General features: G+C 36.4%; 3 protein-coding genes across 3 annotated transcripts in view; 1 reads left to right on the top strand and 2 right to left on the bottom strand.

Annotated features, from left to right (window-relative positions):
- Positions 1-62: 62 nt before the first annotated feature.
- rbm48 (RNA binding motif protein 48) lies at positions 63-2,484 on the top strand. The gene is made up of 5 exons (XM_015372411.1): positions 63-224; positions 1,192-1,382; positions 1,473-1,618; positions 1,718-2,259; positions 2,331-2,484. Exons 1-5 carry the CDS (start codon positions 78-80, stop codon positions 2,391-2,393), a joined length of 1,089 nt encoding a protein of 362 aa, XP_015227897.1. The 5' UTR covers positions 63-77; the 3' UTR covers positions 2,394-2,484.
- efcab1 (EF-hand calcium binding domain 1) lies at positions 2,445-6,703 on the bottom strand. The gene is made up of 6 exons (XM_015372412.1): positions 6,583-6,703; positions 6,335-6,493; positions 4,809-4,913; positions 2,870-3,021; positions 2,651-2,755; positions 2,445-2,570 (listed from the first exon to the last, which is right to left on the bottom strand). The coding sequence occupies exons 1-6, from the start codon at positions 6,647-6,649 to the stop codon at positions 2,520-2,522; spliced, it is 639 nt and encodes a 212-aa protein (XP_015227898.1). The 5' UTR covers positions 6,650-6,703; the 3' UTR covers positions 2,445-2,519.
- Positions 6,704-9,905: 3,202 nt separating this feature from the next.
- Positions 9,906-16,195, bottom strand: part of sytl1 (synaptotagmin like 1) — a 12,573-nt gene continuing 6,283 nt past the window's right edge. The window contains exons 8-15 of the mRNA XM_015372283.1: positions 15,227-15,346; positions 14,929-15,095; positions 14,732-14,834; positions 14,412-14,573; positions 12,609-12,687; positions 11,994-12,093; positions 11,509-11,714; positions 9,906-10,771 (exon numbers count right to left, since the gene is read on the bottom strand). Coding sequence (XP_015227769.1) covers positions 10,629-10,771; positions 11,509-11,714; positions 11,994-12,093; positions 12,609-12,687; positions 14,412-14,573; positions 14,732-14,834; positions 14,929-15,095; positions 15,227-15,346 — 1,080 coding nt within the window. The 3' untranslated portion in view covers positions 9,906-10,628. The remainder of the gene's footprint in view (positions 10,772-11,508; positions 11,715-11,993; positions 12,094-12,608; positions 12,688-14,411; positions 14,574-14,731; positions 14,835-14,928; positions 15,096-15,226; positions 15,347-16,195) is intronic.

The following is a 16,195-nucleotide window of genomic DNA, read 5'->3' as shown; positions in this document are numbered from 1 at the left end:
TTTGACAAGGGTCTTTAAAAAAAACACACGCGTCCGTTAATCCAAGTGTTATTTATTTTGAAGGCCACCGATCGGAAATGCATTGCACTACAAACATGGCTGCCCCGCTCAACAACAAACCGGACTGTTGGAGAAGCCCAGAAGTCTACAAACACCATGAACAGCAGAAGGTGTGCATTTCTCGACCGAAATACCGGGAAGGGAGAAAGGCTAAAGCGGTTAAGGTAATGACGCACGTTTAATACATAAATAACAAACTAAAAAGTGTTTTACAGATTGTATCGTTGAACCTACAGTTAATTTAAACAAGACTTTCCTTAAAACACAAGGGTTTTTATCTTACAAGACTAAACAATTCCATGCTATATACGATTTTTTTTAAATCAAGTAGAGCTAATGGAAATTAGTAAAATGTTGTCCATCAAAGGAAGCATCACCTGGCTGCTAGACATTTTAGGAGTACCTGACTCTTAACAAGCATATGGTGAAAGTGGGTTACAAAATCCTTGATATAAGACAGAAACTACACATTTAAAACCCACTACAGGGTTAGAATTACTTTAAAACATAAAAGACATAACGGTAATGGGTAAAACAGTGTTTGTAAAACCCATTAACAAGTGGAAGGAAATTGGATACTTTCTATAGGAAAGATAAATAAATGGCTTTCCTCAAGTACACCTGCAATGAACCCTTAATAGCAGCAACACAACTAAACCTAAAGCGCATGGCTAGAATTACTTTAATGAGCAAAGGAAAACACATTATAAATGCAATATTTGCATGTACCGTGCAGTTGTTGCGTGCTGCTACACTTTATAAATTGAAATGTCTATTTCACTGTTGTAAGCCGCTCATTCACTGATAAAAAATGTTTCCATCAAAATTTCATTTTTTACACACACTGTATATAAATTGACAATAAAGTTTGTTTAAGTCTAACATCTCTGGCAGTGATCATGTCCTGAAAAGAGATACAGCTAAAGACAAAACCTCCGAGCCAAGAGTAATTTCTATGAAAAAAAAAGTTAATATCAGGGCCTACATATAAAAAAAACCCTGAGCTGTTAAAAATAATAAAATATACTTTTGTCACATATAAAAATGGGAGGTGATTACACAGAAGAGGGGCATGCTTTCAGAAATCAGCAGTAAATACCCAGTTGTAACACATTTGTTTTGTTTTAACAGGTGTACACTGTGAATTTGGAATCCCGTTACCTGATGGTTCAAGGGGTTCCAGCCATCGGTGTGATGACGGAGCTGATCCAGCTGTGTGCGCTGTACGGCACTGTGGAGGAGTACCGACCCCTGGATGAATATCCCGCTGAGGAGTTCACAGAGGTCTACCTTGTCAAGTTTCAAAGACTACCAAGTGCTAGGTATGCTATGTGGGACTTGTTGTCATGAGGGTTCTGTAATGAAGCCGAGGACAGCTGCTGAATAATTTTGATAAAATTGTGTTGTTTCAGGGCAGCAAAGCGTAACATGGATGAGAAGAGTTTCTACGGTGGTGTGCTGCATGTGTGCTACGTCCCAGAATATGAGACAGTAGAGGACACGAGGCTGAAGCTGCAGGACAGGAGGAGTTTTATAGCAAGAGCCGCTCGGAATAGGGGTATCTCACTAAATGTATTTAAGTGAATAATTCAATGAATGTATACAATATTTTTGCCTTTTTTCCCATATGGAATTTTTTTCTTTCTTATTCCAATTGCAAAAGAAAAAGAAAAGACAGATGCTGTTCAAGAGAGTCCTGCATCATCAGTGAAAATCCCCGCCCGACATGAGGAAACATTTGAAAATAAAAACACAAGAGATGCTTCAGGCCCGAGCCACTATTCAGAGTTTCCTCCGCTGCCATTGCCTCCCCAAAAACTCAAGAATTCATACAGACAGAAGAATCACAGTGGAATTGTACAAAAAGAAGACAAAATGGGGACTCTGCATAATGCCATTTCCAACATAGAACAGCAGGAGTTGGAGAGTTTTGGCTCCAAACCAACCGCCTCTAAGAGCGACCAAGGACCAGAAGGGAGACTATATTTAAATCCCATCTCTGAAGCCAGATTTACTCCAAGGGTTGCTCACCTGGAGAACAGGAAGCGTAAAATAGAAGAGTCTAATGAGAGTGCAGTGAATGTGTCTGGAGAAAATGAGCCGTTCATTGGACCTAAACTACCAGAACAACCAAAACTTGACATGGAAGATGACTCTTTAAACACAACTCTCAACCTGATCAGGAGCACAATGAAGCAGGTAATTTTTCACTTGTTTTTATTTTACATAAATAACAAATTATGACATAACTTTGTCTGTCTAATTCTTAGGTGGGATCAGCTCCAGATATTAGACCTATTCAGAAAAAAGCCAAACCGCGTCGCCGGATATAAACTGGACAGACATCGACCAATGTTTTGTAAATGGGTTCTTTAATTTCTTAAACATTGTAAGTCAAAGTACATTAGATCATAATAAAATAAAAACAGAGTTGAAAGTGTACACGAATGTGGGTAGTTTCATTGACCCTGTTGTTCTTGAAATACAAGCCGCTCAAACTTCTCAATACTCTAGAAGAAAAAAAGAAATATTGGATTAAGAACATCTTACATAAATGTAAGATTTAAGATTTCCATAATTGTGAGGTTACCATGGGATCAGGGAGGCATTTTCCAAATGCCTCTAGGAGGAGTTTCTCCTTACGCACTGATTTTTGAAAGTCCTTATATGACAGCTTGCCATCACAATCGTGGTCCTGACGGTGAAAGAAGGCAAGGTTTGAAACATACATTATGTTGTTTGACTTTTAAAAAGATAAAACCAAAAGCTTTTCCATAGCGCTGATAAAAGTGCACAGTGATCTTCTCACCATCATCTTCATTGAGGTCTCAACCAAATCTCTAACCCTTTCTTTCGGATCCTTCTCATTGGGCCGCTTGATGAAGCACCCATCCAGCATATTAAAAATCTCTTCTTTGGTGATGAATTTGTCACCATCCAGGTCATACACTTCATAACAGTCTGGGTGAGAAAAAAATAGGAAAGGTTAATAAAACGGTGCGCCTTCCCAAATAGGCCACTATGTTAAAAAATGTATTATTTCTATAACATACTTTGACTTAAATTCCAAAACTCCTTTAACTTAGGTTTCAAGATGTAATGAATGAATCCTTTGCTTTACTTAAGGAAGTAACTGAAGATGTCTATTTGGTCATTCCAATAGATCCTAATTTCCAAGGTTAAAGTCAAAGAAAGTTAAAAAAAAAAAAAAGTATGGATTTTTTTTTTCTTCTTTTTACCATTTTCTAATTTTTTTGATTTTTTTTTTTTTAAGTTTTTTGCAGCACTAGTGGCTCGTTTTTCTGATAGTAGGCTGACAGGAAAGGGGGAATGAGAGAGGGGGAGAGACATCCGGGAAAGGACCACAGGCCGGATTCGAACCCGGGTCGCCTGCGTCACCATTTTCCAATTTTGTCTAACTATGGAAATAAAAACAAACGTAAAGTTTTTGATATGTCAGCATTTTTCTGTTTCCTGAAAGCTATCAGTCTTATTAATGCTTGATCACTGTAGTGGTTTTACATTGACTTTTGATTTGTATTTTGGCAAATAATTTGAATTTGGACAGTTGTGTTTATCTGGATTTATAATCACTGAACACACACTCCTTGAAAAATAGAAAGGAGAATTGTGCAGAAGCATCTATTTTGTCTCTTTTCAACTTTAAATTCATGTTAAAGTTGGCCTTGGTTTCCAAAACATCCATCCATCCATCCATTTTCTTACACGCGTAGCCCAAGTGGGGTCAAAACAATAAAAAAAGAAATGCTATTGATAGTATTTTTTTTACAGAACAAGGCACTTAAGTTTCTAACTGGTTGAGAGAATCTACAATTTTCCACTCTTAGACACACCATTCTTTAATAGACAAGGTATAAAGTCACAGTAGGTTGAGATAGCATAGAAAATATTGATGCTCTGGCAAACTCTAAATATTAGAAGCCAACTTCACTATTGTTCCATTATTTGTAGGATTACCACCTCTATACACGCAGGCACACAGATAATACTTTGTACTCAAATCTCCTGAATTGTATAGCAAATGTAGAACAAAAATATAGAAATGAGTCTGGAAAAGTAGAGCAACACTGTACATCTGATTGCTTAAAATGCACAACCGTTAATAGAGTGTTTTGTGGTGTAAATAATAATCGTTTTGTATCGATGCATCGATCCAACAGCCGACAATCCGATGCATCGAAAAGTAAGCAAGAGTATTGATTCATGTTTTTTTCCCCTGCAGTCTATTTTTATCCATTTGCTCCTGAACATAATTCTGACTCCCGTGCTGCGGTGGTGCTAAACCTATTTTGCCCTCCTACCTCACTTCCTTTAGCCGCTACCCTCTTTCTGCAAACACACGCTCACATAAACAGTAGGCAAGACAGACATGGCGGAGATAGCGGAGGTGAAAGAAGAGGTAGGAAAGATAGACGTGGCGGAGGAAAAAGCAGATGATGTATTTTGAGTATTGAAAATAATTGAATCGTTGGGTCAGGAAATTGATACTGAATCGAATCGCCATGATGGGTGTAATTTACATCCCTAGAGCAGTTACCTAGCTTTTATTGGTCAGTCTGAAAAAAGTACATATACTGTGTTCTCTAGGTCTATATATCACATTATTGACAAATCCTGTATTTTTCCAGATTAAATTAATGACAAATTGAAGGACTGATTTAAGTAGTTTACTTGTTGAATAATGGGACATATTATTTTGGACAAAAAGACAAGAGATGAAAACTTGCATTTTATTTTCTCATCGAGCGTCCCACGAAGAAGAACAGACAGCCCTCTGATCCATTCCTCCACACTAACGATCCCATCACGATCTTCATCAAAGTTCCTGAAAACTAGGAAAGAACATACTATTAATAACCAATAGAACAAAAATAACATTGGTATTTTATTGATAAACAAAATCTTACATTCAACATAAATTATTATACTTCAATTTAAAGCAATTTTGTGTCTGATGCTGAAATATTACTTCAAGAAAAATATTTACATCATTTAGACGTTGCTTTTTTTGGCTAAATCTGGTCAGTCCGTCATAGTCTTTATGTAGTTCACGATCTGAAAATGACAGCTTTTTATGATAAATCGGCCTGCCACAGGACTTTAAATGACAAGTTGGTTGACGTCATTTGAGCAGTGGCGACTTGCCAATAGAGGGCGCTAGGGTGCCGCCCCACCCACCCATTGACCTTGATTAACGCATAAAAAAATTAAAATCATAAAATAAAAATATTTTGAAATATATTCATATACTTTTTAGATATACAAGAACTGTGGTCACAGTCGTAGCGCGGCTGATTGACAGTTGCGGTAGTGAAGTCCCTTAAAGCAAACTTACCAAGAGAAGCTGGATGTGATAGCATTTGGAAGTGATCAGCCAAACATCAAAATGAATCAGTAGTCCAAAGACAGATGGAGACGGTACGTTATAGGGTCTTTTTCCAGGACCTGGTTTAGTTACAAGGCTTGGCTAACTGCATGCAGCGAGGCTAATGCTTTATTCTGCTGCCTTGACTGCCTGCCTCCTTTTTCAATTGTTGGGGGACCTATAGGTATTCTTGATTTAACCCTTTTTAGAAAAGGCAAAGAAGCACGAATAAACTTGGATTCACATGGAAAATAATATATAGTGTTCTTTTTTTAGTTGTTTGCTAATTTGCATAGTTACTCTTAAATAAACACATTCTCAGAAAAAAAATTTTTTTTTCATATATTAAAAAGAATATAAAGCTGACTACTGGCTTCTCCGTTATTAAACTGTTACATTATATTTAGGTACGTGACACCATATTGGGCCATGCAAAACACAAATTTGCCTTCACAAAGCCTCAGAAGGGCAAGATTTATGTACAAAAAGTAAACCTGTACATGAAATTATGTTTTTGTAGAGTGTTGTTATAATGTGTTTTGTTGTTGGCATTCATATAAATATACATTTTTATTTTCACTATTGTCGTAATATAATTTCAGATATCTTAAATTATCATTCAGGATTCAACATTTAGTTTTTCATAGTCAAAACCTTTTCTTTGATATCTTATAAGTAATCAAAGGATAGTTAGAAGATGATGATTTTATCATAAAACGGTCTGCCATACCTCTCTCTGTAACCAAATGTAGACGTTTATACATACACCATGTCAACTTTATAATGTGTTTTCAACCAAGTTTCGCTCGGTGGGTACGTCTGTATTCTGATTTGAATCAGTCCAACATTTTTTTTAAATATACAATCGGAGGGAAAATAAGGTTTTACCTCCGTCCAACATTAGGGGTTTGTTTATCCCAAAGGTGGTCTGCATTATTCCTCTGAAGGTCTCTCTATCCAGACCATGTGCTGCTCCAGATGGGCTGACCTGCTTGGCCAGAAGAGCGTTGAAGCGCTTGATCAGACACTCGATCTCTGTTTTAGTAACTGGGAAAATACAAAAGGAGCAGATCATTTAGCAGCGGTTAACTACAAAAAGGTCCTAATTTACTGAACGAGTTAATGTTGGAGCTCACAACGTTCCACTTTTTTCGAGAATGTTTCAGCCTGGTCTTTTTTCTCCTTCCTGTTCTTAGCCGACATTTCTCTTATTTTAACACCTTCCTTGAGCTTTAACGTTTTCGTAGTGAACGTACCGGTACTCTTTTTTTTTGTTTTTTTTTTGTTAATGTAGGTGGGTGTGAGTTGTTGACGTCTCCATGGCAACAGTGCAGAACTCACGCTCACGTGGTCTGTGACGTGTGCTGTGCATAGTTTAAAGTTGACGCGAAAATATATCTAGCCTGTTAGATGGACTTACAAATGAAATACTGTCGAGCACGTGCTTTGTAGAACATGCTGTATTTTGGGCACCAGTGCTTTTTTTTTCTTTTTTTTTTTTTTTGACCACTTTGGGGCACTAATACGGAGGACCAACTCTGCCATATCTAAAAATACATATATAAATAAATAAATGCTTAATAAATAAATAAGCATTATATTAATTGCCCCCAAAAATATATAAATATAAATACAATAAACAAAAAAATGTAGGTAGAAATTAGATTAAACAGTGAGACATAAATGTATATATCTCTTTTAATTAGCTTCTTTATTTATTCGCCTTTGTAATAATTGCCTTATTTATTTATTGTCCATTATAATCTTCAACTTTATTTATTTATTACTTATTTTTTTTAAGTATTTATTTATGTGAAATATGTAATTTCTTGTCTGGTTTATTCTTCCTTTGTATTGTTTTTTACCCTATTTATTTCTTCAACACTATTTCTGCTTGTTTTTAAATTTCTGTATGCATTTCTGCCTCATTATGCAAATCAGGAGAGGCTGTGTCTTAGAGAGTCAACTTCTGCCCATTGGTTGGTTAGTATTTTACTGCATATGTCGAATCTACAGTAGGAGAGGAGAGTCTGAAGTCAGAGGCCGTTTCTCAATTCATAAGAACGTGAGTACGAACTCCTGTCCTCGCCAAGTATGTTCTTGAGAAGAAAAGTCTGGACTCTGAGAGAATGGGAGCACGCAATATAAATATGGGTCAATTGGAACAGAAGTGTACTCGTGACGTCACCACATGCTCGCTCGTCTGAAGCTGCTTTTCTCCCCCTGTTATTAATAGTCTCTAGATAATACTAAATTCTGACTTTTCATTTAGTGGGGGAAGAATAATTAACAGTCAGATAAATTGTTGATTATATTTTTGGGGGGAATTAATTGCATGCTTATTTATTTATTGAGCATTTATTTATTTCTGAATTTATTTTTAAATATGGCGGAGTTGGTCCTCCATACACTATAAGTGGGTTGCTTATTGCTCCGGGGGCAGTTGTTGACCACATTTACTGTGGGGGACCAAATTAGGGCCAATATTTTTCATGGGGGCACACAATTAGAAGAAGGGGGGAAAAAACAATATATTTAACATATTAAGTGAGAGGTAGAGCAAAAGAGCCACATACAACTATGGACACCCCAGGTATAGCAGATATAAAGTAGGAGTGCGCCAATCTATAGCTCCTGATTTTCTTACTTTTGGGAGATCGATGATTGACCGGTACTGAGATGTGAAACCGATCTCAACTCCAGATTTGACCTACTTCTGCAAAGCTTAAAGTGCTCTAAGCTTTTCATTTATATGGGAAATATAATGGGAAACTTGTGCAGTTGAAACAAGATGTTTTACATGTTCTTTTTTCCCCCAATAACATGAGATTAATTATTTTAAGGTGTGTTGTAATTTTATTTAAGCTGTTAAAAAGAGAATATCAGTATTTGTCAAAATTGTAATTAGCATGTCAGGCTTTTTAAAGATCGGTTATTCACAAGAAAACTGCAATCAGTGCATTGCTAAAACCACAATCTTATCTCAATACAACTGAAGTTAAAAGTCCAACACTTTTTGAATCATTTTAAAAATAAAACTATAAAGGTAAAAAAAAAAATCTAAGAAATGAACTAGATCCACGGGATTTCGGAATTATGGTTTCTGCGCCGTATAACAAATAAAAAAACATATTAATATACTAACTATACACATGTACTGTGCCCATGCGCTGTACACATCAGTACATGGGCCATAAAAGTCTGCCCTGAGATCCCTCTAGTGAAAACATACACTGCAAAATTAAAATAGAAATTATTTAATCTTTCTTAAAATAAGATAATTTTTCCTTGATTTAAGTAGGTCATTGAGAACAGTTTTGGATGGAATGATTTACATTTAGAGTGATAAAGAAAAAAAAACCAATTCCATTAACATGTTTGAAAGGCATAATATCTAGTAATATTAATTTAAGGGCAGAAATACTCATTCTTTTTGTCAGATTTTCTTACATGGGGCAAATACAGTTATTTAAAGAAATGTTGCAGTGTATCATCTGTCATGCATCAATTTCTTATGATATGCACTGACAGAAGAGACTATAAGTAATTTGACTATTAGACCAATTCAATATTCAATTGACTTTAACAGTTACTTAACATTATGGTCAGCCGTAAGCTTCAGCCGTATATTAAGATAGGTTACATTTTCATCTGTTAGATAAGGGGTCTGCAACCATGGCTTTGTGGCTGAAAACTAAACAATGCATGACTGCCCTTTTTATGTGTATGCATGTTTTTAATTATTTTGTTCAGTGCCGCTATTAAAAACAATGGCCGCACTGTGGCCCATCTAGAAAATGTGGTTTAGCATTACCTGCATCTGAATTCTGCAGGTAATTACATCAAGTCTGAAGTCTTCCACAGGTTATCTTCCAGGAAATCTTAGTATTTAGTCCCATCCAGCTGAAGAACAGCATCCTCACAGAGCAGCCATGTAACACCAAAGCAATGTTGTGTTAAGGGGGGATGTAAAGTATATGGGTCTGGATCTTATTGTAGGTAGTAAAAAACTAAATGACAATAACATTGCAAGAATATTGGAGATCACACATTTTCCTTAAGAAATTAAGAAGATTTATCAGACAAACTTTAGTGGGTTTGGAGCTGTCATTAATGTCTTGATGAGCTTACATCTACTAAATTGCTTATTACATCAGGGAGAGGTTAAATATTTCACTCTGCAATGGGAAACTCAAAAACCAGAATGTCAGCAATTGTAAACGGATTGTAGATAAGCTGATATTACACGAGGCCAAAAAAATAAATAAATAAATAAACTAATAGAAATACAGTCACTAGGACACAATCTTTTATAAAGTGATATATGCCTTAAAAAAAAAAAAAAAGATGTGAGTTTTTCTGTAGATGGGCGATTAACAGATGATTTAAAAATTCTAAAACCTACACAATATTCATTAAATCAATAAAAAAAAAAAAACAAGCCCGAATTACAAAATAGTAATTTTTCTGATATGGCTCCAGGATGGAGTCAAATATTCTGTCAGTGCTGCCATCTACTGGGGAAAAAACTGTAGGGGTTCAGTCTGATTCTGAATCCATCATTTAAGGCTGACATTTAAAACCCCTTTTGAAGAAAATGTAACATTACACAGACAGACAGACATATTGGGTTGTAGTGCTTTTAAAATGGTCAAACACAAGTTGCCAACAAGATGATGAAAAAATTATATTAAAAAAAAAACATCTAAGATTCTCCCAAAGCATAAATGAATATTAATAAGAGAAAATAAAACAATCTTCTTTACCCATAGACCCAAAGATGATTGACAGTAACATAAGACATCAATGCAAGCGGGATAAAATATTAATGTGTGCCTGCTGTTATCCCCTAAAAATGCCTTATTCTTATACATGAAGTTACAATACACATGAAAAAAACAATTCTTTATTTATAGTTTATATATTGTATTAATCAATAAACTACAATTGATTATAAATGCATTCTTCACCAGATTTAAACACTGACTAGACAAAATACATTTTGATATGCAGACGTATCTACAGAAACAACTAAGTTATTCCTGAACTCAAAGAATATTACTGCTGACTTAATTTTTAAGTGTGAACGTGTGTGTATCTATATCATAAATACAGAAATGTTACAGTCCAACCGCTGTTTGAACATGAATGTGAATGAGTGTTAAAGAGCAGGATGTTCTGGTCATGCAGACCGCTGGGTCAGGTTAGTTCTGATCGGTAGGGTTGTGTTGATCCAACGGTTTGGGTTTTCAATCATGGAGGTCCAAACAGCGACTTCATCTTCCGTGGAGTCCATCCAGTTAACAGCCTCCCCATAGCTCTGACCTGCCGTTAAAAAAATGTCAACATGCAGTTAAAAGTCTCGAACATTACCACAAACCATAGACCCCAGCATATGTCCAGGAGTCCTAGGAACCCAGGAAGGTTTTAGCATAAAATAAAATAAATTCTGAATTATTATTATGTGTGTCAAGAGTTCTGTGAGCAGCTATGGCTACAGAGTAGCTTTTTATAATTTTGTGTGAACGACTGTGCAAAGCGCTATGGAGTCCCCTGAGATGAAAAAGCGCTACATAAGTGCAATTCATTTCACATTTAATAAATTCCCAGAAATTATTTTAAAATAAGTTGGCATAAGTTTCTCTAATCCCAAGATCTTCTGAAGGGTTTAAAATGATTCAAGTGCAAAATTTGAACTCATTCAGTTTTTGAAAAAGTATTGTCACCATGCAGAAAATAAACACTGCAAATTGAACCTATATCTGTGTTTTTCTTCAGGTGTATAGGTGGTGTTATAAAGACAAACTTTGAACTACAGTATGATGTCACATTTCCAAACTAAATTAACACTGTTGTGGTAATTACATCAAGATCCTTTGCAAAGACAAAGGTGAAGCCAATAAGGGTGAAAAAAAAGATGTAAAAACTACCTTTTAACTTTTACCAAAACATATTCTAACTACAATATTACAACAGATTATTTTCTTCCCTGGTGAATATTAGAACCTGTGTGATGAAACAGGGGTAAAGAGTTAAACTAATACAAGTTTAAAGGTTCTCACCTGTTCCACAGCTCAGACGAATCCCCCCCAGGATGTTCGACTTCAGTCCATCTCTTTGACAAACTGTGAGCTCAGCGCAGGCCTCCCTCAGGTCGCTGGTTTGAAAGCCGTCGTAGACCATGGTGTGGTTGTACGTCGGACTGACTGAGTGCTTCACAACACGGGTTTTTTGACCGCTCTGTCGACTGACATCTGGGAGAATGTAGCTTGATTTTGATGGGGAGACAGTAAAAAGAGTCAAAGACAGGTGAATGGAACTGATGAGTTTACTCACCAATGAAGGTTGACTAAAAATGTATTAACCACTTTTAGCATCCCTTTCAACCAGCTACAGTGGAGTAACAAACTCAAAGTAATATTGAAATGTATAGTATTACTTCAAACATTTTCAACACAAGGTTTAATATTTAAACCATTTGTAATCTCTGGATTGTATTTAATCAAAGAAAAATGTAAAAAAAAAAATTAAAGGAGAGGAGACACACCTTTTAACAAAAGAGTCTAAAGCACCTCCTTTCTTAGAGAGTAGACCTTGAGCCTCCTGGAGCCAGATGTGAACTTCTCCTGTTGAAGGCAGGCCACCACCTGAACACAAACGTATAGATCTATGCATACTTTTTTATCTTCACACAGAATTTTATAACAGTTGCATGCAGGGGTGCCACCCTTGAAAGACATTGATATTGTGCCCCCCCATAAAAAAATATTGAAGCTTTAAAACTGCTATAAAGATGCACTGAAGAGTTTCATTTACATTTTCAATGTAATAGATATTGTAAAATTCCTACAAAAAAAAATTATCAGAACCTGAAAAAGTTAAACATGCATTAACTTTACATTTAAATCCTATCAAAAAATAACCGCTTATTAAAAACAAAAAGCACAGCTGTATCTACGGTATGTACGCATTAATAGAGAATAGAGAATAAATTGCTGGATTTTCTTTTTATATCAGAAAAATATAGCGGGATAAATCTTTTCTTCTTCTTTTGGGGCCCCCCTCAGTCAAGGACCCTTAGAATCTTTATAACCCACCCCCCATATGGCGCCCCTGCTTGCACATCTTTTGTGTGGAATTGTGATAGCTTTATTCATCTCACCTTCAAATCCCTCAGGAACAAATTTGATGGACAGCATGATGTTCCCTCTAATGCTGATAGACTCTGGACTCAGATGAACCTGTATGAAAAAGTCAACGGATATTAAGAAATAAATAGATAAGGCATTGAGATGCATGGAAGCTGGGACACACCAAGGTTATGTAAAAGCTTCTTTAAAATTCCCAGCACGTCTTCCTCTTCCTTCAGCTCTTGCAGAGACGAGACACACTCCTCCCCTTTTATCCGGTGTCTCCAGCAAAGCTTCAGTGTCTGTTTCATGGACACCGAGAGGCTGAATGAATGCAGATGCAAGCATCTGTGCTTTCATTATAATTCACTGGGCTGACTTCTAAACATAATTTAAGTTATTCTTTTTTTTACAGTTTATCAAGATGTTCTCCCACAGATTATAACAAGATGGTTCATCAAATCTTAAATTGTGCCTTTCAGATATTAGTCAGTATGCAGTTTGAATGTTTTACGTGATGTTCCCTTACCTGGTACCAGGGCTGCTCCCCGGGGCTCCATTTGAAGCTTCCTTCTATCTAACACCTCTTGATCAGACTTAGAGGCGCTAAGGCTCATGCTTATTGTTATAAGGTTTAGGGCTGAAGCAATTAATCGTGATTAATCGATTATTGAAATATTTTTCAACAAATTTAGTAAAAGATTTATCATTAACTGGAGTATGGAGACTGAAACAGCTGACAGGGCAACCCACTGAGAGCAGTAATTACACCAAATTAAAAAAATAATAATATATAAAAATTTTGCATTTAAGATTAAAAAAATTTTTTCTTCTGTCAATATGCTCTATCCACAACTCCTCAGGTGGAAAAGTTTCAGTTTCACCTGGTTTATTTTCACAAAAAATCTTCTTTAAGGAACGTTTGGCTGTCCGAATATTTATCGATTAATCAAGAAATTTATTGACAAATGAATCTATTTGCAAAATAATTGTTAGTTCCAGCCCTAATGTTGTTTAAATGGGATCTCTTCATGCACTGTATAAAAATACATTAATTTATCATTGTCAGATACCAATACAGACAAATGTTCTTTTGTTTTAGATCAGTGAGGATTAACAAATAACACATTTGAATTAATGGAAAGTAATAAATTATTCCAAATTGTAACGTGCAGTTAATATTTGGTAAAAATGCCTTTTATACTTTATGAAACCTGAGTCTAATGCTTCTGGGTAAGTTACTGGTTTGAATGTGGGGGATCAGGGTTTAAAACTGTTTGTGTTTGGAAGATATCCGGAGTAAAAACTTTTCCATGTCTGTGAATGAGGTGCAATGACTTTGTTGTGGGGACCTATGATTAAGGAAGCAGCTTGAGGATGCACACACAGTCAAATTCCTACATACAAAATAGCCATTTATTACTTGAATGGTTCGAGAACTGACTGCTTTTATGGGGGTTACACCTTCATGTAATTGAACTGATAAAAGTGGGACCATCCAGGTTCTGGAGGTCAAGGTTTAACCACATCTGATACCAAAATTACAAGTTGATTTTCTTGCTACCAAAAAAGCAGATCTTGAAACAAATCTTTTTGGGCTGTTTATATTTAAATATGTAAATTGTTTATATTTATATTTTACATGTCCATGTCAAACCTATGCTGCTTTTAACAGCCATTGTCTTCATACTAACATCATATTTAATATTTGAACTGCTGAGTGATGTCTGTCAGGTTCTAGAAAGGTTCTTCTACATAAAATGCTTAAGTTTTTGCCCGACAGTTTTTGCATTTTTTTTTTTCCTGGGGCTCATTAAGCAAAAAGCATCCCTTACCCGTGGCTGCAGATCTTGCCAAATGGGCTGTGTGGAGGTCCAGTCCCAGAGCCCCAGGGCCACCTCCACCTCCCCCAGGAAGATATTCCTTCCCAGAGGTTCGGCATGCCACACCGAGAGGTTCAAAGTCCGACTACTCAGCTCTCTATTACATAGTTTATACTAAAAGACAACAGAATCAAAACATAAGCACTGCACGACAAAACTCTAGGAGATCTCTCATTTTATAAATCAAAACCATGACTGCTTTTGAATCGTTATGAGGAACAAATATTACAGTTTTAACTTTATATCAGTGCATAGATGAGAAAGCATCTCACCCTGAGTGTCTGATCATAGACTGGATTCAGTGTTTTCTTCTTGACTGACGTCTTCTTCTTGCTGTGATTTGACTTGTCTGGCAAAAGATAGCTCTTTACGTATCTGTGAAACACCAGCACACACATGCATGTAACTTTATTGATTCAGAGTGTGACACTGCCGATTTGACGTTAGTCACATGAAAACACTTGCTTACGGGTCGGAGCGGTTCTTGCGTGCTGAAGCGATGTCCTCGCAGCGATAAACCCTCACCTGCAGCTCCTCCTTATGATTGTCGTAAACCAGCGAGTACTGAATGCGGCCCCTCACCTCCACCGCTCCGAAATCCCCCGAGCTAAACAGACTCATCATGCTTCCACTGAGCTGCAACAAACACACACACACAGAGCAGAGATGAGCTCCTGCGTCACCGTCCTGAGCTGAGTCATCTTCATCGTCCTAACTGTCAGCTGATCAGTTGTGTGTGTGTGGGTTTGGTTTGACTGTGTGTGTACCGTGTAGCTGGAATGTAGGCTGTTGTTGGAACTGCAGTTTTTCAGAAAAGATGGATCTGGCTCTGTCAGGCTGCCATTCAAGGAGTCAGAGTCCCCGTTGAGACCAACAATAAAATCTTCCTAAATGAAAACATTCACAGAAGGATCTAGTTCTCATACAATGTGTCATATTTTATCACAGATCCTGCATTATGCACACAAAAATTCACAAACTATTCAAATCCAATGACTTCCTTAAGCATTAATTACAATTACATTTAAAATCCTCACTTCAGTGAAAAGCAAAAATATGGGACCTCTGTACAACCCCCCCATGTCTATAGGAGGTAAAAAGCCCAGAACTTATATAATCATTTTCATTACGGCAGCATAGTCCAGAAATAACAAAAAATAACAAAGCATAAATCATAAATAAATAAATAAATGGTAAATTCTTCTTTTTATCCGTCACTCAGTAATACCCAGCGTCCTTTTCATCTAGAGCATAAATATATTGTCCCATAGACACCTGTTTCTCTTAGCACATCTTCAAAATGGGAAAAATAGGTAAACATGCTAGCCTATCATGCTGTCTTCATCTTTTGAGGAGTCATGAAATAGATATGAGAAAGAGGAAACAGTTAACAGCTTTAGATGGGAGTCAAAAACCTACATACAAAAAGTAATGCATGGAAAAAAATTTGATTAAAGGAGAAAAATCTGTTTTCTTTACTCAAAGTCTATTTTCTTCTTTAATAAATGCAATGATTCGTCCAGTAAAAAAACTTCGAGAAAAACGAGCCATTTTCCGAGCTGGATGTATTACATTGATCTCTATGCACAGGCAGCGGCCAGGCGAGTGGTTAGGGACCATCTGCAAATGGTAAAACAACAGCAAAACGTTGCAAATAAAAATCAATAACTCCACTGCCATAAAGTGCAGAGACTCCAAAATCACCACACACACCAACAGCTGGTTTAGAAAAATAC

The sequence above is a fragment of the Cyprinodon variegatus genome, unplaced genomic scaffold (genome assembly GCF_000732505.1).
Source record: "Cyprinodon variegatus isolate N-32 unplaced genomic scaffold, C_variegatus-1.0 Scaffold71, whole genome shotgun sequence".
Classification (NCBI taxonomy): Eukaryota; Metazoa; Chordata; class Actinopteri; order Cyprinodontiformes; family Cyprinodontidae; genus Cyprinodon; species Cyprinodon variegatus.
Note: the sequence above shows the minus strand (reverse complement) of the source record. Positions and strands in the feature narration are given on the sequence as shown.

What these genes read in the sequence shown, in the direction of transcription:
- rbm48 (XM_015372411.1), top strand. Translation starts at nt 78, where the DNA reads ATGCATTGCACTACAAACATGGCTGCCCCGCTCAACAACAAACCGGAC. An exon ending in AAGAGCCGCTCGGAATAGGG is followed by an intron (nt 1,619 to 1,717) that starts GTATCTCACTAA and finishes TTATTCCAATTG; the next exon opens with CAAAAGAAAAAGAAAAGACA. An exon ending in TCAGGAGCACAATGAAGCAG is followed by an intron (nt 2,260 to 2,330) that starts GTAATTTTTCAC and finishes TCTAATTCTTAG; the next exon opens with GTGGGATCAGCTCCAGATAT.
- efcab1 (XM_015372412.1), bottom strand. Translation starts at nt 6,649, where the DNA reads ATGTCGGCTAAGAACAGGAAGGAGAAAAAAGACCAGGCTGAAACATTC. An exon ending in ACCCCTAATGTTGGACGGAG is followed by an intron (nt 4,914 to 6,334) that starts GTAAAACCTTAT and finishes GTTCTTTCCTAG; the next exon opens with TTTTCAGGAACTTTGATGAA. An exon ending in AGACCTCAATGAAGATGATG is followed by an intron (nt 2,756 to 2,869) that starts GTGAGAAGATCA and finishes TTTCACCGTCAG; the next exon opens with GACCACGATTGTGATGGCAA.